The sequence below is a fragment of the Schistocerca serialis genome, chromosome 2 (genome assembly GCF_023864345.2).
Source record: "Schistocerca serialis cubense isolate TAMUIC-IGC-003099 chromosome 2, iqSchSeri2.2, whole genome shotgun sequence".
NCBI classification, from domain to species: Eukaryota; Metazoa; Arthropoda; class Insecta; order Orthoptera; family Acrididae; genus Schistocerca; species Schistocerca serialis.
The window spans coordinates 130,082,646-130,107,229 of record NC_064639.1 but is presented as its reverse complement, the minus strand read 5'-3'; the positions used below and the strand labels follow the sequence as shown (position 1 = coordinate 130,107,229).

General features: G+C 45.0%; 1 protein-coding gene across 3 annotated transcripts in view; it reads right to left on the bottom strand.

The window, feature by feature from the left end:
* The window catches only part of LOC126456829 (cell division cycle protein 23 homolog), an 89,541-nt gene that overhangs the window by 43,902 nt on the left and 21,055 nt on the right, over positions 1 to 24,584 (bottom strand). For all 3 annotated transcript variants that reach the window (XM_050092632.1, XM_050092633.1, XM_050092634.1), the window contains one exon: positions 15,072 to 15,249. In XM_050092632.1, coding sequence (XP_049948589.1) covers positions 15,072 to 15,249 — 178 coding nt within the window. The remainder of the gene's footprint in view (positions 1 to 15,071; positions 15,250 to 24,584) is intronic.

Sequence of the window (24,584 nt, the reverse complement as noted above, 5' to 3'; positions counted from 1 at the left end):
TTCAGACACTCAGGAGAGCAGCAAATATGTATCACATAGTTCAGAAGCAGTTGCTGGTGCTTGATCTTTGGGGGTGGAACCCAGCCTCCATGAGAAGGTTGTTCACAGGGCTGGTTGGAAGGCACCTGTTGCGAGTCTGACACCACAATGGTGTACTAGTTCAGGCATCCACAATGCTGAAAGCAAAGACACACCATATTCTAAGACTCCCATAATCACAACAGGACAGGATCAGAGCTTTGTAAAGCTGCAAAAGTGTAGAGCCGCCTGTGCCGCAGCTGGTGTTACTGACGCAGCAAAGAGTATTAAGATGACCATCGAGTTTGCAAAGGCAGGAAAGCCATGCCAACCAGGTATCTAAGACGAGTCCTAGAAAGCGATCAGACTTCATCACACTGAGAAATTGGTCTTTTGAGGAAGAGTTCTGGTTGTGGAGGGATGGTAAGATGACAAAACAAGTGCACAATGTATGTCTTGGTGGCTGAAAACCAGAAACCATGGATGAGCCCACAACTACAGCTTTCGTATGGTGTCTTGCAGTAAGTGTTCAGCAATACCCACAGTTGAGGAGCCATAGTACATGAAAGATCATCATCGTATAGGGAGGGTATCACTAATATCCCCATAGATGTAGCTGTACTATTGGGAGATAGTATAAAAAGGAGTACACTCAATACAGAGACCTGCGAGACACCATTCTCTTGCATATGTGAGGTTCTGTGGTAAGCACCAATGTGAATCTGGAAAGAACCATGTAACAAGAACTCCGAACAAAACTCTATAGCAGGCTTCATATAGGAAAAAGGGGCTATGGTGATGACAAGTGGTGTCATAAGCCTTTTGCAAGTCAAAGAAGAAGTGCTAAGGTGTTGACACCAGGCAAAAGCTGACTGGATAGCAGTCTCTAGGCAGACCAAATTGTCAGCACTAGAACGACCTTGGCGAAGACAGCCCTAAGATAGAGCAAAGATAACCTGAAACTCAACGTACCAACACGCTGCTGGCTCACCATATGTTCAAGCAACTTGTACAGAACATTAGTTAGACAAATTGGACAATATCTATCCATCTCAAGGGAGTGTTTGCCTGGTATCAGTACCAGGATGATCACACTTTCTTGCCACCGAGATATGAGCTCATCTTCACTCCAGTTACAGTAGAAACTGGCAATTGTGTGACGCTGAGAATCCAACAATGGGTGTTTGAGCATTTCGTTGTGGTACAGCGGGGCCCTGAAGCCATGCAAGGAAAAAGGCAAAGGCACTGAAGAATTCTCACTCAATGAACGGAGCATTATATGTCTCCAGGTAATGTGTAGTGGAAGGTAAGAGAATTCACTCCACCCACTGTTTCATGACACAAAACGCAGGCTGAAAATTCTCAGATGCAGAGGCTTGACCATAATACAGAACAAAACAATTGACAACAGCATATGGGTAAGTGTAGACATCTAGTACACGTGTGGAGGAGTGGTGACCACAGGGGGGTAGAATCTTTGCCCAAAATCTGCAAACAATACTGAAAAATGTCAGTGCCATTGATGAAGGCTCACCCGACACCACAGTCAGTCCTAGAGTCATCAGTGTAGACAAAGGTACTACAACCAAGTTCCGTGCAAAGGTCGTGAAATTTATAGCAATAGAGCGAGGCTGGAGTGGTTTCTTTAGGAAGTGAATGAAGGCCAACATGAACACAGGCCGCCACATGAAGCCAAGGTGGTGACGGGTTCACACCCACCAGGAAAGCGGCAAGCAGTGTGAGGTTAAGCTGCCAGAGCAATAGCCGAAAGCAAACTCCAGGTGGTAACAGAGAAGAGGGATGCGCCCCATACTGGTGATCAAAAGATCCATCAAAGGAGGCAGCACAGGATGGGTGGCCAGGCATAGCAGACAAACAGCATGCCAATCTGCCGAGGAGAAAGTCACAGCACTATGACAGCAGTAGTTCGGTTAAGTGTAAAAGGCACCTATGGCCAAATGGATCCCACCATTGTGGATAGTATAAGAGCGAGGGACAGATGTGCAGCTGCATAAATGAAACACCTATTTACTAGTTTTGAATGGGCAAGGGACTGATACAAATAGAGGAGGGCGGCCCAATCTGCTCCCCAGGAAGTATCGCTGATACCACATAGGACATTGACAGAACCCCTACAATGGGCGTCCAGGTCAGATGTGTGGGAGGAGTAAAAAAATTTTCTATTGAACGTGAGTCCCAGAAATATCGTAGTTTCAATGAATGGAAGAAGAACAGTGGAAGAAACCAAATGTGCTGCCAGAAATTCATACAAACAGTTTTGTCAGTAGAAAAGTGGAAGCCATTGTTGATGCTCCATGAGTGAAGACAACAGATGTCGAAGACGCCGCTCAAGGAGACAAGTGTGTGGAGAACTGCAACAGGTGGAAAAATAGTCAACAAAAAGGGAGCTGGCCATAATAGGGTTAATGGCAATAGCAAAGAGGACGACACTCGGGACGGAACCCTGAGGCACACCATTTTCCTGGATACTGGTGTCCAACGAGGCAGATCCCCACACTTACCTTGAAAACTCTGTCTTTTAAGAACTCCTGAAGGAAACAGGGCATGTAGCCATGGAAGCCCCACGTGTAGAGAGTATGGAGGATACCAATCCTCCAGCAGGTGTCTTAGGCTTTCTCCAAGTTGAAAAACCTGGCCACAATTTGGGATTTCTGCAGAAAACTGTTCATGACATGGGTTGACAAAGTGACGACATGGTCAACTGCAGAATGGGGTACTCAAAATCCACACTGTGCAGTGGTTAGTAAATTGCGAGACTCAACCCATCATAACAGCCGGGCAGGAATCATACATTCCACCACCTTGCAAAAGTAGCTGGTGAGAGAAATGGGGCGTTAACTAGAAGGAAGGCATTTGTCTTTGCTTGGCTTAGGTACCAATATGACAGTGGCTTCACGCCAGCGTCTGGGAAACATCCCTCCTGTCCAGATGTGATTGTAAGTATGATGGGGAAAGTGCTTGCCCTCAGGAGAAAGATTCTGAATGTGAACATTGTCCGGCCCTTGGGCGGAGGATCGAGATGAAGTGGGAGCATGATTTAGCTCCCTAATAGTAAAGGCAGCATTGTAACACTCATGATTCTGAGACGAGAAGGGTATCGTCCGATCCGCCTCCACTCATTTCTGATGGAGGCAGGAGCTCTACATCTCTGCAAAATGGTGGCCCAAGGTGTTGAAGATAGCAGTAGGGTTCCTAAGACCTCATATTCTACAGTCAGGATGGAAATTTGAGTATGGACCTTGGTCCCAGACAGCCATGATAGGTTGGCCAACATGACTGAAAATGGTGTGGAACTGTGAAAAGAACTAGTAAATTATATCCAGCTAACTTTTATGCTATCCCGAAGAACATAACACCATGCAAGCAACTGTTAGTAATTAATACTGTTGGCCATTGTAGGATGATGGTTAAAAATATGGAGAGCATGTTTACGCATGCAAATTGCGTAGCAGCACACCTCTGTCCACTGTTGGATGTGCACTTTGGTGGGTCAGGAGTCAGCCATCGGATAGCACACAGGAAATGGTCACTCGAGTATGTGTTAGAGAGAACTGACCACTCAAGATGATCGGCAAGCTGGGCAGTGCAGAAGGAGACGACCAAATGGGAACTGGTGTGCGTTCAGTCTGAAAGGAATGTGGGTGTTCCCATGTTAAGACAGATGACGTTGAGGTGATTGAGAAGGCCAGCCAAGAGGGGACCTCTCTGACACGTTCTGGATGAGCTCCAAAGGGGATGGTGAGCATTAAAGTCACAGAGCAGCAGAAAGGGATGAGGGAGTTCCCCAATATGCTGGAGGAAGTCTGCCCTGGTGACACAATGATGGAGGGGTGTAAACAGTACAAAGGACAAAGGTAAAGCGAGGAAGAAAAATGTGGACTGCAACAGCCTGAAACCAGGTAGTCAGGGAGATGGTTGACTATGAAAGTCATCCTGGATGAGCAGCAGCATGGACTCACTCCTGAGATGAGATGCTGTCCTTGGGGCAAATGTCAAAGCAGATTGGGAAGAAATTTGAGAGCTCAAAGCGGTCATGAGGACACAATTTTGTTTTCTGGAGGCAGAGAACAAGTGGATGCTGCAATTTTAATAGCAGCCATCTTTGTGGGATTGAAGGCCATTTAACGCTCCACTGGAGCAGAGTCATAATAAGGAAAGGGGTGGAGGGAAAAAATGAAGGAGTGTCACCTCGGCAGCTGCTGAGCGCTAGCCTTCAAAGACTCACTCTTACAGGGCGCAGAGGCTGGATGATCCTGCTCCAAGAGATCTGCAGAGGTGTCGGCATTCTCCCTCTGTTACTCTGTGGAGTCCAAGGCAGAAAAACTGTTGGTGGCGTGCACCAGTGACAAGGAGATCAGCCAAGCAAGGGTATTGCATGATGACACTGTCGAAGAGGATCTCTGAGTCGGCGAAGGAGAAGACTGTTTGCCTTTGTTTGATTTCTTGGAGCCTTTCTGGTTGACAGAGGAAACCTAAGATATTTGTTGGCTGGAGGGACATAGGAAGTCTTCGCGGGAGTATTTCTTCTGTCCTTTCGGGTCTGGTAGTTGTGTAGCAGGTGTATTCAATCTGTGAGGCGATAGTTTGGGGGCTTGTTGCACAGCTGGAGAAGAAGACAGGGATGTCACCATGACATTGGGCGATTTCACAACTGCAGTGCTGAATTTGAGGTCACATGTCTGCAAGGCCATGTCCTTCATGGAACAAGATGTGGCAAGAACAGTACTGTAAGTGCCAGACAATAGAATGCAGGGTTTCCGATTTTCTGATTAGCCAACAACTGGCAAGCGTCGGGTTCTGAACGTACGGTCGGACTGTCAATTTCATAGCTTGCTTTGATCTTTGATGGAAGCCCCACACTATCAAAAGTGGGAGAAAGAGTGCATGTGGGCGCTAAGGATGCATCTACCTTATTCATCACCCAGTGGACTGCAATGACACCCTGATCAGAGGTACATTTGGATTTCTGCCTCCGTCAGACCATCAAGCAGCCCAGTGAAATAACACCACAGGAAGAATTCAGCGTTTGATGGGCCTCAACATGAACTGGATAGCTGTGGAGGAGCATTAGCCTCATTCCGTTTAAGTTTGGTAGACGTTGACTGTGAAGTTGACGATTGGCTCACTGTGAGAAAATCCCCCACGATTGCCAGCATCCACAGTGGCACACTACTTCCAACTTGGGATTCTTCCTCAGAAGCAAGCCCATCTGCCTTAGGGGATTGTTCACACCTCAGGTCACACCTCCCAAACACCTGACAGAGGCGGTAGCAATTTGGGAAGATTGCAGCTCAGACAATCACCCCTCCCTGGGCCTGGCCTGTGCCAGGTGGTAGGTGTGAACCCTACCTGTAAACACAGGACTGGGCATTATGCATTACCCAGTTGCCTATTGCACATCAGCTGTGTGGGCTGGCCTCCCGGTGCACACAGGAAGGAAGAGGAAAGCAAGGAGCCTCAAAAGTCAAAGCGGAGGAAGGATAGAAGAACGGATAAGAAGAAAGGAAAAAAAGGAACAAAAAACATTGGAGAGACTGTTCTGGTATTGGCTACTGAATACACAGAACACATTTCCAAAAACATCCCAGACATGTTCTCCAAGAGAGAGGGAAAAGAAATCAAGAGGACAGACATGCAGCACGGAAGGGGAAACATGCTGCAAAGGCTGGGTCCCTGTGCAGCCAAGCACAAACCCTTCAAAGAAGGTAAGCCCCCTGGAGGTATATGGTGATTTCTGAAGCCCTCCAAGGTACTATCTTCCAATGGTGATCACAAAATCTGCTGCCAACAGAACGAGTGAGGTTGTGCTCTGGACAGCAATACTGTTACCGTCACCTGATGAGGTGCTAAGGGTGATGGCAGAGGCAAAAAGCATTCAAGGTAGCATTGTTGAGAGGCCATCTGGGTGGAGACCCAGGCAAGTGATGTTAAGGAAGGATCAGGATGATTGACAAATGATCACTGTCACACAGGTTGTCACTGACTCTCCAATAGATGGAGGGGAGAAGACCAGGGCTGCAACAGAAAAATCAAGTTCCATATCTGGTTTGGATACCACATTGAGGTGGGTGGGGAAACTTTTATTCAAGAGACAAAGATCAAGCTCTGTGAGCAAAGTTTCAATAGTGCCACTGCAGCCAATGGTCCTAGTTCCACCCCACGAAGGGTTGTGAGCACTGAAGTCACCCAACATGAGGAAGGGTCAGGGAGTTGAGAAATCAGTGCAGACAATGCCTTCTGAAACATTTCACCATCAAGAGGGAGATACACATTACAGACCAGATAGTAAAATCCAGAGAAGTGCTCACATGGACAGCCACACCCTCCAAAGGCATATTGAGTGGGACATGTTTGTGCTCTCTCTCTCTCTCTCTCTCTCAGCCGCAAAAACAACCGAGGTCATAAGTGCCCATGTCATAACCTTAGATCCACAAAATACATTGTAGACACACTGGAGATTAAATGTCCTTTGCCATATCACTAAGATGGATAAAAAGTAAAACTCAGTAGACATCCTGTGCATCATTCACTGAAACGGCTGATAACTCAGATGGCAAACATACACTGGAACACAAGTGGTTAAAGAAAAGGCATTTGGTTGGGAAATGGCAAACCACCAAAGGTTGATGACAATGAGCACAAAGTAGTGGAGGATCACCACTTAAACGGCTATAGCCAAAAAGACAGGGCACAATACGCAACCTAGGTAAAATGATCATGTCACAGCAAGAGTGCCGAGAGGAGGTCAGCCACACCTCTGGGAGAGGTTTAATTCCCCCAACTTTGTTCCCGTGAAGAGAAGAGCAGTGGTGACGCCAAAGTGACACCGCCTGCCAACAGACAGCAACAGAGCTCACCCAAAGGAATGGAAGAGATAGCAGGCTGAGTTAGAAGGACTGCAGCCTTGGCAGTAGCATCAGCAGCCTCATTTCTTATCAGACTGACTTGATCAGAAACCCACATGAACATAACATTGGCTCCCTCAACAGCAAGGAAGTGGAAGCTTTCTTGGACCTGTCACACTAGAAGACGTTCTGTGTACAGCACACAGAGGCTCTGAAGGGCACTGAAACAATCGGAGCATACAACACAATCAAAAAGCCTTTGTCGCCGGATGTACTGGGTGTCCTGATAGAGGGTGAGGAGCTCTGCTGTGAAAATCAAACATAAACATGTTGAATTTGGTCGATGCCATGATGGAAGGCACACTCGACATCATGGTCGGTCTTACAGCCATTAGTGTACACGAAAGTGGTATCGCTAAGTTGTGTGTGAAGGTCAAAAAACTTGCAGTGATAGATCAAATCTGGAGTAGTGCCCCTGGGAAGCGAATGAAGTCCAAGATCAACATGGGCCACCACACGAAGCTAAGGCAGTGAAGGGTCCACACCATTCTGGAACATGGCAGGTAGTATTAAGTTAAGCTGCCAGAGAAGTAGCCAAAAGCAAATTCCGGGAGGTAACAGAAGAATGGCGCACCTCATACTGGAGGTCACAAGAATCATCAAAAAAAGGAGGCATACAACAAGTGGGCAGGTATGGCATACAAATGGCACGCATATCCACTAAGGAGGACATCATGCCGATATGACAGAAGTAGTTCGGCAGCTTCGCCGTACAGATTCTCAACCATCCTAGTGTAAAAGGCAACAGCGGCCAAATGTATTGCACAATGTGGATTGTGTTAAGATGGTGTAAGATGGATGGATGTGCAGATGCATGTATGAAAAACCTATAGTCTAGTTTTGAATGGACAAAGGATTGGTACAAACAGAGGAGGGTGGTATAATCTGCTCCCCAGGAAATGCCGCTTAGGACACACATGACAATGAGGGACCGGGTACAGCATGCAGCCAGATAGGACATGTGGGAGGACCAAGGAAGTTTTTAATCAGGCATGAGCCCCAGGAATTTCATAGTTTCACTGAACAGAATAGCAACAGGCCCAACATGTAAAGAAGGTGAAAAAAATCCACTGACCCACCAGAAATTCATAGGAATGGTTCTGTCAGAGGAAAGCTAAAAGTGGTTGTCAATGCCCCACAAGTCAAGACTATTGAGAGATCACTGAATACGTCACTCAGAGAGAAAAGTCCGTGGAGAAATGCAACAGATCACAAAATCATTGACAAAAAGGGAGAAAAAGATGCCTGCTCGGAGACAGTCTATATTAGGGTCAATGCCTACACTCATGACGGACCTCGAGGCACCCTGGATAAACGGGTCCGTCAAGGCCAAACCCACACGGTCCCTGAAAACTCCGTTTTTAAAAAATTCCTAAAGGAAATGGGGCAGGCAGCCTTGGAAGCCCCACGTGTATAGAGTATAGAGGATACCAGTCCTACAGCAGGTGTCACAAGCTTTCTTCAAATCATAAAACACAGTCACAGTCCCATGCAAGTTCTTTCCCGCACCTTACGGAGACGTTTGTGACCGACAATGGCCCTCAATTTCCGCAGGATACTGACCATAATATGGGTTGACACAGTGACAAAATGGTCAACTGCAGAATGGCGCACACGAAATCCACGTTGTGAAGTGATAAGTAGACTGCGAGACTCTACCACCATACCAGCTGGCGATAGATCATACATTCCATCACCTTGCAAACACAGCTGGTGAGAGAAATGGGTTGGTAGCTAGAAGGAAGGTGTTTGTCCTTACAAGGCTTAGGTATGGGTATGATAGTAACTTCATGCTAGCGTAAACGTGTCATCTGCTCAAATGTGATTGTATGTATGAAGAAGAAAGTGCTTGCCTGCAAAAGTAAGATGCTGCAACATCTGAATGTAAACGTTGTCCGTCCCTGGGGCAGCAGATCAGGATGAGGTGAGAGCTTGTCACGTTCCCATATGGTAAAGGCAGTATTGTAGCACTCACGATTCTGAGAGGAGATGGATATAAATGAGTCTCCTCCACTTGTTTCTGAGGGAGGAAGGTGGCGGGTTGCGCTGCTGCCCTCCCTCCATCAGTGGGCTTTGGAGCACCTGCACGTTGCCCACCAGCATGTCCTCTGGAGGGGGATGGATGCTGCCATCACCCGCATGGTGGTGGCGGCATGTCCCTCTTGTCAACAGCACCAGTCGGCACCCCTTAGACCCTTGTTCCTGTGGCCTCATGCTTCTTCTTGGTCCCACTTGCACTTGGATTTCACGGGCCCGTTCCTCAGCCCCTCCTGGATTATTCTTGTGGACACAGGCACTGGGTTCCCTTATGTCTCCTGCACGTCCATCACGACATCCGCCCATACCACCCAAGTTCTTTCCTGCATCTTCCAGAGACATTGGTGACCGACAATGGCCCTCAATTTACATCTGCTGGATTTACCACCTCCTGCACCACCCTGGGCACCCAGTTGATTCATACTGCTCCAATTCATCCTGCACCTAACGGATAAGCCAAATGGTTTGTCTGTACATTCAAAGTCCAGATGTCGAAATTGTGTCCCCAACACTCCCTGGACAACACCCTTACCATCTTTCTTTCCTCCTACCAGTCCACTGTACAAGATGGGTCATCCCCAACTGAAAAACTTCACAGCCACCCTAATCGGTCCTTTTTGTTACTCCTGTTTCCATCTTCTCCCCGCCCAACTCCTCCGCGTTCGGCAAGGCCTCATTTTACTTTGCAGGATGCGGTGTGGACGATGGTTTTCACCCGGAATCATCTCGGAAGGGTCCCCGTCAGGGCCTCATCGCTCTTCAGTTGTGCTATGCTGGCAGTCACCCTTGACAACGGTACGGTGAGCAGGAAGGACACCAACCAGCTTCGCCCAAGGTGTAATCTGCAGCCGGCTCCTCTGCAGTCTCCATGGCTGTCAGCCCTCGGGGATGACTGTGCTCCTCTCCCCCCACCCGACCGCCGTCTCTGCCATTGTCGCCAGTCACACACCAGGCGGACACGCTGTCAGAGGTCCCTATGCCCATAGAGATGGATCCCGTGCCTGCAACTGCTCCCGGTATCCTGTAACTGATGGCCTTGGGGCCCAATGTCGACATGAGTGTTCCACTCACCCCAGAGGGGGCATGTCTGTTCTGGCCGGCCACTTCAGACATCATAGCACCTACTGCATCATCATCCCACTTCATGTCCAACCAACACAGGATGCCTGCATCACAGGGCGTATATTCACTAGGAAGACCTATGTCATCTGTGTTGGCACTGAGCTGTGTGCGGGTCACGTTGATGCCGTTCATAGCTTGGCATCTTGTAATAGCGATAGTTGCGTCACGTTTTCTTAGTGTGTTCACTGGCAAAACTACATTTGCTCACCTTCTCTGCCCGTGAGTGGCAGCAGCAGCGCTTATCGATAGCGCATACTGTGGTACCATCTTTGGAGCAGCCTCTAGTATTTCCGGGTCGTCGTGTGTCCTGCTAGTGAGTTGGGTCGGAGCAGCAGTGAGGTAGGATGGAGCAGCAGTGAGCTCTGGACAGCCAGTACTTGCCCAACCGCTGGCGACGCATGCACTGTCCGATGGAAGGATGTGGTCGCAAGAGTGCAAGACCACATCAAGGACCGGATTCAGCGAGTTTCAGTTGAATGGACCATGATATTCAAGTAGTGCAGCTTTCACTTGCGTGTGTGTCCACCAAGTGACCTCATGGCAATAAGCTGTTGACAGTTGATGAATTATACTGGGATCTTTCCCGTGCCCGACTTGAGTGGGGACGACTGTTTGTTGGTCGTTCGGTCGGTCATCGCAGCGGATGAAGTGCATGTGGTTTTCTGACCGCTTCTGGCTTATCTGTGTTTGTGCCGATTTATAATTCATCTGTGTTGTTTCACAGTGACTGGTTTTAGTATTGTGAGTTGGTGGTGGAATTGTTTTCCCAGATCCGTGTGTATCTTGTGGTTTTGAATGAGCAGTTATCTTAATGTTGTCTGCATACTGGATTTGGAAAGTGGAGAATGGACATCAGTTCGGCTTTGGACGGAGCAGCGAAGAGGTCTGCCGGGACTGATGGCTGCGTGCAGGCACTGTCGGACCGAGGGGCTGTAGCCGACAACCAAACCCAGGACGTCTGAAGTTGAGTGAACTGTGTCCAGTACTGAAACCTCCACCGTTTGAGTTCTCGCTGTTGTTTGCGTGTTGCTGCTCCCAGGGTCGGTGAGACCAACCGCAACAAGTGAAGTCTGTCAGGTTGGCGGAAGCTATTAGCCGCTCCTACGCCTTGATTTTAGTTTGGATTTTGTATTATTCTTATTAGTGAAGTGCAACCAGCAGTATTTTCTGCCTTGTGGCCGCTATTGCCCCAGTTACCTGCCCTGGAAGTTAGCGTACTTTTCCGGCAGTGTACCTTTCCTCATCATGCTGGTGCTGTCCGACACGGCATGTAGTTCGACAGCCTGTTGAATTGCACTGTGCTTATGATTTTTCGGAGGTCTACATTGGTTCGTGTTTCCTTCGGCCTTGGGTGTGTTTCTGAACATGTAGTGCTGTCCGTCTCTTCGCCCTTGCCTAAAAATATTCCATTGTTGTACCGGTGATCGGACGTTGGGCAAATTGGTTAGTCGGTCAGTCAGCGCTTAAACTACCCCTAATGTGAGTTGCCATCTCGTTTCGTGAGTACAACTCTTGGCTGCCTGTCTCACCGCTTACACAGCCGTAGTCACCTTCCTCAGGTCGATTCAGGGAGCACTGTCTTTGTATCACTCCGTCTTATTTGGACAAGTCGTCATAATTGTTTAAAATTTACCCTAAAGTTTTAAAATGTTATTGCCTTCCCCGCTTGTAATTCCAGCCTTTAGCCATTAATTGTTTGTAACACTGCTTGTGGCCTTCAGCCGACAAATTATTTTCAATTTTCTCTTAATAAGGCCTGCAGCCATCACTATAGCCTGTTACTGTTTATTAAGATTGTTTTAAAAAGGTTTTAGTATTTTAACATGCAACTGCCTTCCTTACTTGTAATTCACACCTTCAGCCGTTGAGTATTCTGAAAATTGCTTGTGGCCTTCAGCTCCCAATAATTTGGAATCCTTTCGTAATCAGGCCTTCAGCTGTAAATTGTTTGTAACATTGTTTGTGGCCTTCAGCTGATCAATAATTTGCAATTTTTTCTTAATCAGGCCTTCAGTCGTTACTATAGCTTGTCACCATGCTGATTGTTAAGAAGAAAATATCTTAGTATTTGTTAATGTGTAACTGCCTTCCTCACTTGTAATTCAGGCCTTCAGCCGTTAATTGTTTGTAACATTGCTTGCGGCATTCAGCCGACAAATAGTTTCAGTTTTGTCTTGATAAGGCCTTCAGCTGTCACTATAACTTGTTACAGTTATTAAGACTGTTAAAAGGGTTTTTGGTATTTTTAACGTGTAATTGTTCACCTTATTGGTAATACAGGCCTTCAGCCATTGTGTATTTTTGAAATTGCTTCTGGCCTCAAGCCCACGAATAATTTTGAACCTTCTTAATCAGGCCTTCAGCCGTTTATTGTGTGTAACATTGCTTGTGGCCTGCAGCCAACAATAACTTGCAATTCTTCTAATAAGGTGTTCAGCTGCCAGTGTAGTAAAATCTTTTAAAAATGATGTTAATGAGAGTTTTGTTTTTTAAAAATAAAAGTGTTTGTGGTTTCTGTGCAACCAATGGTAACTGATTACGCCCCGTCCACGCCTTCCCTGCTTTCCCTAAGTACCATGTTTCTGTCACCACAAATATTTACCGGTGGCCACAACACAATGCAACACAACACCAGGTCTCCACCAAAGGCCGCTAGGGACCGCTACCCATTCGTGTAGCCTGCAGAACAGCTTCACCAGAGGTCGCAGCTAGCCCAGGAACTACTTTGATACGGGCTTTATAGCGCAGCGCACTGCCGGCAAGGGCAGTTTGATGCACTGCTTGGAAGTATACAGAGCTGTCACCCCGGCAGCCATGGCCAGACGCCTCTTCTAGCAGGCATATCTCTTGCAGATGGACCTGGTATAGTTGACGGACATCTTGACGTTGTAGAATTGTTTTATTGTGATCTCTCCCCAGGAAAAGTCATGTCTTTTCTAGTATTATTTGTTATTTTATATTTGTGACGATCTGCAGTTGAGACTGGGTCTTTGGTTCTTCTGGAGATTGCGTTATTGTTTCGTTTTGGTGAGTCGTATAAATTGTTTTTGGGCTAGTGTTTTCCACATTTCTATTCTGCTAGTGAAGATACTTCATCAGGTACACCACCTAAGGTAGAGAGTCACCACATGTGAAGTCTGGTGGCATGAGGACCACTGGAACCTCCTTCACCTTGGGAGACATCTTTTTGTCCCTTTTCTCCTTGGATTATTTTGACGTTCACGAGGCCTGTCTGCCCTAGTTTCTGGGACAGAGGAGGAATGCGACACCCTACAATCGGCAACTTGTGGCTCCTCCATCCACTGGCTGGTATCTGGTTGCACATCAACATAATCATGGAAGGGGAGCGTCCTGAGAGTCCCTTTCCTGGTGAGAGATGCTGGAAGAGGGTGTTGCTTCTTGGCTGCAGATCAATGTCCCTGGTGGATGGAGAATCAACATTCACAGTGTGTGTGTGTGTGTGTGTGTGTGTGTGTGTGTGTGTGTGGGGGGGGGGGGGGGGGGGGAGGCAGTAGGACAGAGGTGCAAGAAGGGGAGCAAACACCAAGGTAGCAGGTGCATTCAAGAAGCATCACTAGAGAGGATGACATCATTGTATTTGTAGCAAACATCATCATATGTACAGGATTCAATCATTTTTTGTTGCCCTCCTGATATGCCAGTCAGTCAAGAATCTTGTATTTCCTTTTCTCTTTCGGAGATGGTATCGTCTGGTAGAAAGGGAGAATGGTGCTTCCTGCAGCTGATAGACACAGGGAGCGTCACAATGAGCTTCTTGTGCAACTGACATCCACAATTCCAACAGACAGGGCTGGCATTACAACGTGTACACGAATCTTGCGCATCTGAAGCACCACATGGGAGGGGGTCTCACATCACACTGATACATCACCACCTTGACCTTTTCAGGCAATGAGTCATCATCAGCATCCAAGATGAAGGCCCCAGTATCAACCGTATTGGCCTCTGGTCCCTGCTTAACATGATGGACAAAATGTACAGCCTGTTGCTTCAAATTAGCATGTAACTCCAGAATAAGATTTTCACTCTGCAGTGGAGTGTGCACTGATACGAAACTTCCTGGCAGATTAAAACTGTGTGCCGGACCGAGACTCGAACTCAGGACCTTTGCCTTTCATGGGCAAGTGCTCTATCAAAGCACTTTCCCGCGAAAGGCAAAGGTCCCGAGTTCGAGTCTTGGTCCAGCACACAGTTTTAATCTGCCAGGAAGTTTCAGCATGTAACTCGTCATTGGTCTGAGAAAGGCTGCAGTGGTAGAAGATACCCTGTACTACATTGAGGATGATGATGGGGGTGGGGGTGACCATTACAGGAATGTAACCCAGTTTGTCACAGGTGCGCAGAACCTGCAGCTGTGCAGTGGATGCCATTTTAATCAGAACTGAACCACTTTTCCTTTTCAAAATTGCTGCTACTTCCCCAAAACCTGTCCTCAATGTGTACAATAAAGAATAACAGCTGTAGCCAAAGAGAAATCCTCATTTGTCGTAGAGCAAGCTATGTATTGTGGAGAGTAAATCTCTCGTCTCTTTGCCCCATGTTCCTCCCACGCCATAGCCGGGAAGGAAACATTGTTGGAATATATATCTCTTCCGATCATAGTAATCCTTTCCTTCCGAAGAGACTACTGGAACCATGCAGGTGCAAAATATTATACTGACACATCCCACATACCACTAATACAAAATTCACAAAAATGTTTGCTCTGGTGTACATTTACTTCCTGGCGGTAACAGGATGCCAACAACACATAAGAAGAGACATGAAAAGTCAAACTGAACATTCTTCTGAAGCAAAATTCACCACATAAAACAAAACCACATGACAAATATATTCCTTAGCATGAAATGGAAGGTATTAGCAATCTGCATGTATGACTGAGTATGCAGGCGAGAGTGCGCACTCACTTCATGCCACACACACAAAATTAAGAGATTTTTCATTTACCTCTCCTATTGTGATGTGCAATTGCTGTCTGTGCTAAGATGTAATTGCAGTTCTCAAATCCATTAGTTCGCAGAACACTATAGATCTTAAGTGCTTCATCATTAAGCTGTTGATCTAAGTAGGTGTGTCCAAGAAAAAAATGTTTGATCCAGTGGCTTGGTAGCACAAGGGAGTCCAACTGTAATTCAGAATGTCATTTCAATACAAAAGCTAATTTATACAGCAAAATAAACTGAAACCAAAATTATTTTTACATTAATAATAATTGCCAGTAAATACACATTCTACAGAGAATCTGACCTAAAAATGGGAAGATCAAGAAAAGAAATTTCAACATAAATACTGACTCCATCTACATAGTTATCTATCAAAACAAGCAGAAACTAAATAACAGTCTTGTGCAATTCCAATTAGTGAATAAGAGAAATTTTTTGTTTCAGATGCTCATATTGTTCCAATTCCTAAAACTGAGAAAAGAGAAATAAGTAACAAATATGACAGAACTGTTGCTTTGCAGGAGAGAGAGGAGAAGGGAAACAAAGTAGTACAGAATCAGAAAAAGAATGATCATAGTTTTACATCCAATTGAAAATGAGATGAAGCGTAAGATTGGCTTGGGGTAGCAAACCAGCTACATTCTATTGTAAAGAACCACGTCACCAACCTGCTCGGTAAAATCAAATGAAGGTGTATATACTGAACTATCACTTCTGAGATGTTGCAAGCACCTCAAAGTATTTAATAATAAATTGAAGTTATTTCCTTGGTCATACATATAAACAGCTGTCAAAGTTCCATTGCCTAACATCTCTCTTCAGCCCTTCTTCCCTCTCTCCTTGCTCCAGTCTAATTCTCACACCATTGCAGAGATGAGTGGTAGAGATACTGAAATCGCTACAAAGGGCAGATCACACCTTTCAGAGGAAGTATAAGAAACAACCCGAGAAACTGCCATCCACTCTCAATGATATCAGTCTGTTATAGAATCCTAGACTTTATTCTGAGCATCTTATCTTGAATGGATAGTCATGAACAGTAGTAGAAGTAACTTCAGGCATGCACCATGGAAGTCTAATGGACCCTTGCTGTTCGTTTTTTATATTGACACATAGCAGAAAATATTAAAGGACTTTTTACAGATGATTTTATCAATAATGAAGTACTCAAAAAAGCTGTATAAATATCCACCAGATCTTCATAAGATTTCCATGTGGTGCAAAGACTGGGAACTTGTTTTAAATGCACATAAACGTAAAATCTGTATGCTTCACAAAATGCAGAATAGTAGTATCTTATGGCTTCACGAGCCTGGTTTACAAAGCAAACTGACAGCATCATGGAGAAGCTTTGTGAAGGTCACTAACTAGAGACTAGTGTTTGCTGAGGACAATATCAATCCTGACTGGCAGAATGTAATGTTTCCTGATGAATCTGAATTTACCTCAGTGAATGATGGTATAGTATGAGTATGGGATGAGGTAGTTTACTTTTAAACGTCTAATAAATCTGTGACTTGTGAAAGTTGTTTCTAACCTCTTCTCACAGGAGTGAATAGTAATCAGGGGTTCATAAAACAAAAATCAAAACAGATCTGTAGATCAATAACCATTTAGACACAGTCATAAATTTTGTATTTTTTAAATGGGCCTTTCTGCAAAAGAACAGCAGATCCGTACGAGACAAACCCAGCGAAAACTCTTTTGTAGGTGTAACAAATAGTTACATGGAAAAATTCTGCTATTGTTGCGACAGTCTGAATGGTGCACAATGTCGAAATTTACTCCACTCCATCGAGAGCAGCATAACCATCATGTAGCACTTGCCTTGGTGGTGCTAATTTTTGTGCAGAGTGGTGCAAGTTTCTGAGTGGTGCACCACTGAAATAACTGCAACAACAGCACAAAAATCACCATACTCGAGGCATTTTTACTCTGTAATGTCCAGTCAGACCTACAAAAGTGTTATATCACCGAATCTATCACATACAGACCTCATATCATAAAGCAAAAAATTGCCCTGTTTAAAAATACACAATTTTATACCTGTATCTAGGTGACTAATGAAGTTGTGAAAATGTGTCTATCTGTTCCATGAAACCTGGCCAGTGATTAACTGAAAAGTTATTACAAATATCAAAATGAGTCAATCGTTATTTGAGATGTAAAAGTCAGGTGCTTCACCCTATTTATAAACTGCAATGAGTCAGTTTCATATCCAAATATATCTGTGAGACATCTCACAGTGATTGTGTTACCATGACAATTTGGGACCGTATGTGTTCCTATGGACTGAGTGCTACACAGGATACATGGTCAACTTTATGTTGTGAAGTATACATATTTTACAAGTAATATTATTTTCTCTCAATGTGACAATGATATGCTGAAGCATTACTATGTTTCCAGCAAGCTCAGTCTCCAATATAAGTCTCAGAAATAGAGCAGGAGGCTTCTGCAGAACCCAATTACATTTCTCATCTCACCTCATCCTGAAAATACATGGAAAGACACCAAAACTGAGCACACAAGAATACACACCTGTCCACGCACCCAGAATCCATGATGCCCTTGGAAGATCCCCATAGATGGCTGGGAGGAGGTGGTTGGTATACAATATGAGATTTATTACCTGCCTCATAGATACCCTTCCTGACACAATACCGATGTTCTTTGACATCGGATACCTTTGGACAGGATATTAAATGGTAAAGGATTCACATGCTATTCCATTTTGAGGGACGAAATTATCCGATCAAGACCAATAGCTATTTCTGCTGTCAATTTTTTTCCTCTTCAGATAAATGCAATAACACAAATTTGTCCAAGTGGGATTCAAAACGAAACTTGCATTAAATGGTTACTTTGCAACCTGGCTACCATGTCAACCACTAAGAAGTCTATACTAACTATTGTGACAGCGAGGGAATTCTGAATGTTTTGTAATTGACAATATCAACTGCATTTCCAAGGTCTGTAACTATGAATGATGCAGCAGTTTTCTTGTTTGTTTTTGAAGGAAACGTCTTTATGCTGAGGATCAAGAAAATGTTCATCTTTCTATCACAGTCAGACTTTATTGTGCAAGATTACAACAAATTACTCACAAACTAGTTTGTGGATGTTTGGCACCATTGTAGCCATTACAGTCAGTCTTCATCTAAAGGTTTTGTCTGGAAAGCAATGTATTTTTTTAATTTATTGCTTGGATAGGTTTAAAAACAAAATTCTTCACAGTATGACCCTTCTGCATCAATACACTTACCAGTGGCATTTCCATGCATCATAAGCTTTCTGGACCTCCTCAATCGGGATTCTCTTCATGGAAGCCATCTAAGTAGCTTGCACATTGTCCACAGACTCTAGATGCTTTCCTTTAATGATCCTTCTCAGCAGAAGAAACTAAAAAAAGCCCACTGGGACCAAGTCAGGACCATAGGGCAGCTGCAGCACCATTGACACACCAATACAGGTCCAGAAGGCCATGACAATACACATGGTATCAGTCTCCTTTCAGATGCAGGTGACCTTATGATTCAGTCTCTGGAGCACTGCCACATAAAACAGCACTGACGGTCTGGTCAGGGGATACGAACTCGTGGTGCACTAACCCATTTGCATTAAAAAACCAACGCGCATAGACTTCATCCGGGACTTGCTCATGCGAGCCACCTTCAGGCACGGCAATGACGTTTTGTACCATCCATACTCTGCCTCTTCAACTCTGGATCATAGTGAAAGACCCAGGAGTCATCCTAGTGAAAGACCCATGACCCATACCCAGTAATCACATTGTCCAGGAAGTTCTCATGCTTGCTCTACATGAAGGTCTGGGAAGTGCTATACGACTCACTTTACTTCATGAGGTTCAGTCCTTGTGACTTCAGCTTGAATCCTAAATTGAAGGAAGCACTTCACGGGATTTACTTCAGAACTGTTACAGAGATTCATCAGGCAACAGAGTGCTCCATTTGAATTATCAACAGAACAGGCACTGCTAAGAATATTCTACAACTTCCACATCACTGGCAACGGGTTATACATAACGCTGGTGACTACTTTGAATGCCTGTAAAACTTGCAGTTGCCCTTGCTATACAAATTCCAACATGACTCACTTGTATCCCTGATCATATAAAGAAGATGGAGAATGCAAACCCCAGACTTTCTAAGGCCTTCAACCTTGAAGAACTAATGCACATCTTACACCAGGCTCAAGATAATAAGGCACCTGAGCAGACATGTCCCTACAAGCTTTTCTAAGAGGATTCAACACTTAATGGGATCACACCTCCAGCAGATCTTTAATACTAATACTGAAAGAGTTTCAATCTAGTGTGGTACTGGGTCAATCCATGGAAGAGGTCCTTGCACTGGGTTGGCCAGCAGATTCCAGGGCAGAGAAACGGTTGGCAGTGCGCTCTGGCAAAACTGTGATTGCCAGGTGAGGATACAACATGGTAACAACATGGAAGAATATCTCCGAGTCCACAAAGGAGAAGACTGTTTGCCTTTGTTCAGTTTTTTTGAGCCTTTGTAGTTGGCATAGGAAGATTCAGGTTTTGGTTGGCCGGGGGGATATAAAGTCTTTGTGGGAGTATTCCTTCTGTTCTTTCCAGTCTGCCAGTTGTGTAGCATGTAATTTTCCTGCCGGAGGTGAAACTTTGATGGCCTGTTGCACGGCTGGAGGAGAAAATGGGGATGCAACCATGACACTGGGCCATTTTACAACCATGATGCTCAATTTGAGTTCACAAGTCTCCATGGCTGTGACCTTCTTGGAGCAAGGTGTAGCGAGAATGGTACTGTAAGTGACAGATTTTAAAATGGAGGGTTTCCGCCTAGCCAAAAAAAAAAAAAAAAAAACAGCGTAGGGCACTTTTTCTTCACCTGGATCTCCTGGACGGCCCATTTATCAAGATACATGGGACATTCTCAGGATGAGGCTGCATAGTCGCCGCTGCAACTGATACAGTGGGGACAGGGAGGTGGACAAGCACTCTCCTGAGCATCCCTACCATGTAATGCATTTGGCTGGGCTTACCCATGGACTGCAGTGATGCCCTGATGAGAGCGGTAGTTTTGGATTTCCACTCAGTCAAACTATCAAGTAGCCTAGGACCCCACAAAGAATTCAGTGTTTGACGGGCCACAACACCAACAGGATACCTGTGGAGGAATGAAGCTGCAAGCAATAGTTGTGCTTGAGAACCACAATTAGTCTTCAAAAGCAAAGTTCCATTGCTCAAATGAGAGTAGGATTTTACAGGGTTGACAACTGCATCAGCACTTTTCTGAATAATAAATGGATTAACCACAGCAAAAGACTGACCTCATCCAGTACGTGATATCACAAGGAAACGAGGTGCAGCTGGGTGAGTCTTGGAATCTTCAGTCTCATTCCATTTGCGTTTCATAGATGTAGACCGAGATGGTGATGGTACACTGCGAGAAAATTTCTCGTGATTGCCACCATCTCCAATGGTGGGCTCATTCCCACTGGGAGGGGGAGGGGGGGGGGCACCTCAGATAGGGGCTCACCCACCTTACATGACTGTTCTGGCATCAGGTCAAGATAACAGCTCAAGCAATCACCCCTCCCTGGTCCAGGCCTGTACCATGGGGTACCTGCAAACCCTACCTGTTGGCCTGGAGTTGGGAGTTACACCTTACTCAGTCACCTTTTACATGTCAGTCACATGTGCCAGCCTTCAGGAGCTCACAGGGACGAAAAACAAAGAGGAACCTTAGACACCACAGCAGAGGAAGAATAAGAGATGGAGAATGAAGAAAGAAGGGAAAAACAATTGAGGTATTGTTCTGCTGTCAGGCTACTGAAAATTAAGAACACATCCCAAAAATATCCCATACATGTTCCCCAAGGGAGGGGAAAAACGAATAACACAAGGACAGACATGCAGCATGGAAGGGAAAAGGTGCTACAAAGGCTGATGCCCCGTGGTAACCAAGCACAAACTCACCAAAGGGTGGTAAGCCCACTGGGGGAACTTTCCTTCCATAGATGCTGATAAGAGTCATATGGCCACCAGCCATGGTGTCATCCCCTCCAAATGTGGGCTCTCCTTGTGGGCGCCACCCAGCCTCAGCAACAGCTATCTGGCCAGTAATCCATTGCTCCGAGTCCCTGTGCCTCAGTCATGACTGGCACATACTCCTTGGCACACATGGGGAGTTTTCAGTTCAGGTACCAACAGTGTGATCCCTCCATCATCAAGGGGCTACCACCAAGCAGGTTCTTCACGACCGCCCCCCCCCCCCCTTCCCCATAACAGGATGGATACTGTTCTGTGCTCTGGGTGTACCACCTTATTAAAGGGAAGGGTGAAAATGAAGACACAAAGGCACAGTGCTGGAGCATACATGGCATTGGGTGACCTTCCCTGCATGGTCTGCACTTCTGGAGAAATTTGAAAATTGGTGGCACATCAAATTCAACAACAGGGACCATGTATTTATTTAATCAAACATTGTACACAATGCTGGAACTGGAAACTCTAGTTCCAAATCATAAACTGGGTCCAAGCAGCAGCATCTGCACCAAGGTAACCATCTGATGAAGAGGCAGAGAGGGAATGGTATAGAGGAAGTGGAAGCCTGCAGCACAGAAAACAAATAATGCTGCAAAGGCTGGGGCCCTGTGGTAGCCAGGCATATACTTACGGTGTACAGTGTGTTATTGGCAACTGCATCATACCCTCCCAATTCCATGATGCAAGAAGTAGTTGGGAGGATAATTCTCCATATATCTTTGCCCAGTACTTTTTAATTCTAGGGCATTTTTTTTTATAGCCTCTTTGGCCAAATGTACATTTCACAGAATTCCAACGTGACTAGTGTTCTAGGGTAGTAGGATCAGCCAACTGGTGATTTGGAATTCATCGAGAAGTTCTCGAATGACAGTTCCAGTGTATATTTGTGGTAGCAGTGAGTTATGGCTAGTAAGCTGCTCAGAGTCATGGCTTAATGGCTAACAGATCACCACTAAAGAAACATTCCTGTGGCAAGAAGTGTTGTTCGCTGCCTCTCATACGTATGAAGGTACGGCCCATTTGCCCACCAACACAAATCCATCTGTGTAAATTCATTTCAGAACTTTGGAATTCGTTCACCATTGAACCCAACAGTTGTGATAGAATAGACAAATCCTGGATGATAGATCTAGATGGCAATGAGGGCAAGGGACCATTCAAGGGGGTGTTCATGAGATTTCTCACGAGAGGAGATTCAGAAAACTGCGTGTAGTTCAGAGACCATGGATTGTAGACTGGCTAATATCAGGACACTATACTGAGGTAATTTTTGTGGTGGTCGTATTCTTTTGGCCAGGAAGATAACAGGGAGAATTTGGATGACAGCCTTTAGACAGAGGACAGGCATCTGCAGGGTTCTTCTGAAAGGCATCAGTTGAGAGTCTGATCCCACAGTGATGTTCTGGATCTAAAAGGCATAGCACCGAAGGGCCCGCAGATCCATAGGCCAGGTAACTGTAGACCAAGTGCGATACTATGACAACTTTATTAAGTTGCAGAGTGGAGTAATTAGGCCTCCAAGAAGAGTTGCTACGGCAGCTTGTAGTACAAAATTTTGTCTGACACTTCTGTTTCAGCAGGCACATATGAAAAGTCATGTTAGCTTAACATCAGAAACTAGTCCAACAACAAATGAGGTTGAAGTACAAGCTCAGAGTTTCTTCATAAGTATAATAAACACAACATACACAGGTAACAGAGACTTTAGTCACCAATAATATATTCCTACTCACGATTTACAACTATCTGCCAACGCTGGGGTAGCTTTTCGATCCCATAACTGTAGAAACCACATGGTTTCGAGGCAAAGAACTGTTCGAGCCATGTTTGGAGTGCATTTTCATCCAGAAAAGAAATTCCTGGAAGATAGATTGATACAGAGCGGATGTGAAAATCTGAGGGTGCAAGATTCGGTGAATAACGTAGGTATGGAATGACTTCCCTACTCAACTTCTGTATAGTGTCTGTCAGTCTAGCAGAATGCAGGCAGGCGTTATTGTTGAGTAGCATCACTTCACACATTCTTATTGGTCGTCGTCCTTTGATTGGGTCTGCAAGACATCTCTATTGTTGATATATGTCAGCAGATATGGTTACACCTCAGGGAAGCAATTTGCTGTTCCCCTGGATGCATAGAATTTCTTTTATGGATGCACACAGATCTTTGTATAGGCAGCTGCCTGCTCCTTATGTTAGCATAAAGACACCACTTCTTGTCACCAGTAATGGTATAGTATAGGAACGGTCAGTGTTGTTCACTAGCCAATTGATAACGAGCAAGCAGAGATGCATATATGGCCATCTGTTGATTGTTGTGATTTTGGTTTAGAGCATGTGGTACCAATATACCCAATTTTTGAACCTTCCCCACTGAATGCAAATGTCGCACAATGGTGGAATGATCACACTTCATCACCCTTCAAACCCTGGAAGTCTTCCTGAATGTGTAGAGCCAAAATGTTAGAATGATCCTCCTTAAAATGAGAAAACCATTTTCTCACCATGCTCTGTCCAATGGCATTATCCCCAGGCATGATGCAAATGTTACTGGTTGCCTCTGCTGCTGTCACCCTTCCACTGAACTCAAACAGAAGAATATATCTGAAATGTTGCGATTTCTGCACTTTGCACTCCATTTTCTAGTGTCCACAACTCCAATCACTGCTTCCAAAAGACAACGTGACAATGTGTAAACTCAAATACAACAGTGAACTACAAATGAAAAATATCAATACCTAAACCGAAGCAACAGGAAAATTGACATACAAAACAAAAACACTGCAAACTTATGTACCAACCTAGTAATATGTTTCTACTACCGTATGCTATTAAAGATGGACAATTTGTGACTGCAGAACTGCATTCCACGTGTTCTGGCAGTAGTGAAATGAAAGTCATGGATGACGGCCCAAGATATGCCTTTCTTTTAGTTGGCATTCTGCGATACTTACATTTCAAGATATGTAGCAGATGCAGAAATTATCTACATACGGTGAAGGTTAGACTGTAGACTCCACAATCTCTAGATGTCCATTTATACCTTTTGGCAAAAGCCAAGTGAGACAGTTTTCCTGCATATGAGGAAGACTGTGGGAAACACACACTTGGACATGAATGGCAATATGAGATAAAAATTCCAGATAAAATCAAGGACACCACTAAAGCTCCACTCTTACAGAGCACAAACAATATAACATTAGGTAACGATGTGTTGGTGGCAAGCAAATGCCATTCTGATAACGAATTACAGACAAATTAGGTGGCTGTTTATAGGCTGGTCCTCCTGACGGCCACAATGGAATTTGGACAGAATTCTTCTAGTCTTGAGAATCCAATTAAGTTATTTGTTTATCATTCATCCAATTCACTCGCATAAAACATTTATCAAGTAAAAAGAATGATAGGTGTCCATCTCAGGAGGGTCTTTCCTTATTGGGACAAATTACATTTTCATTCCACTTGAGGGAA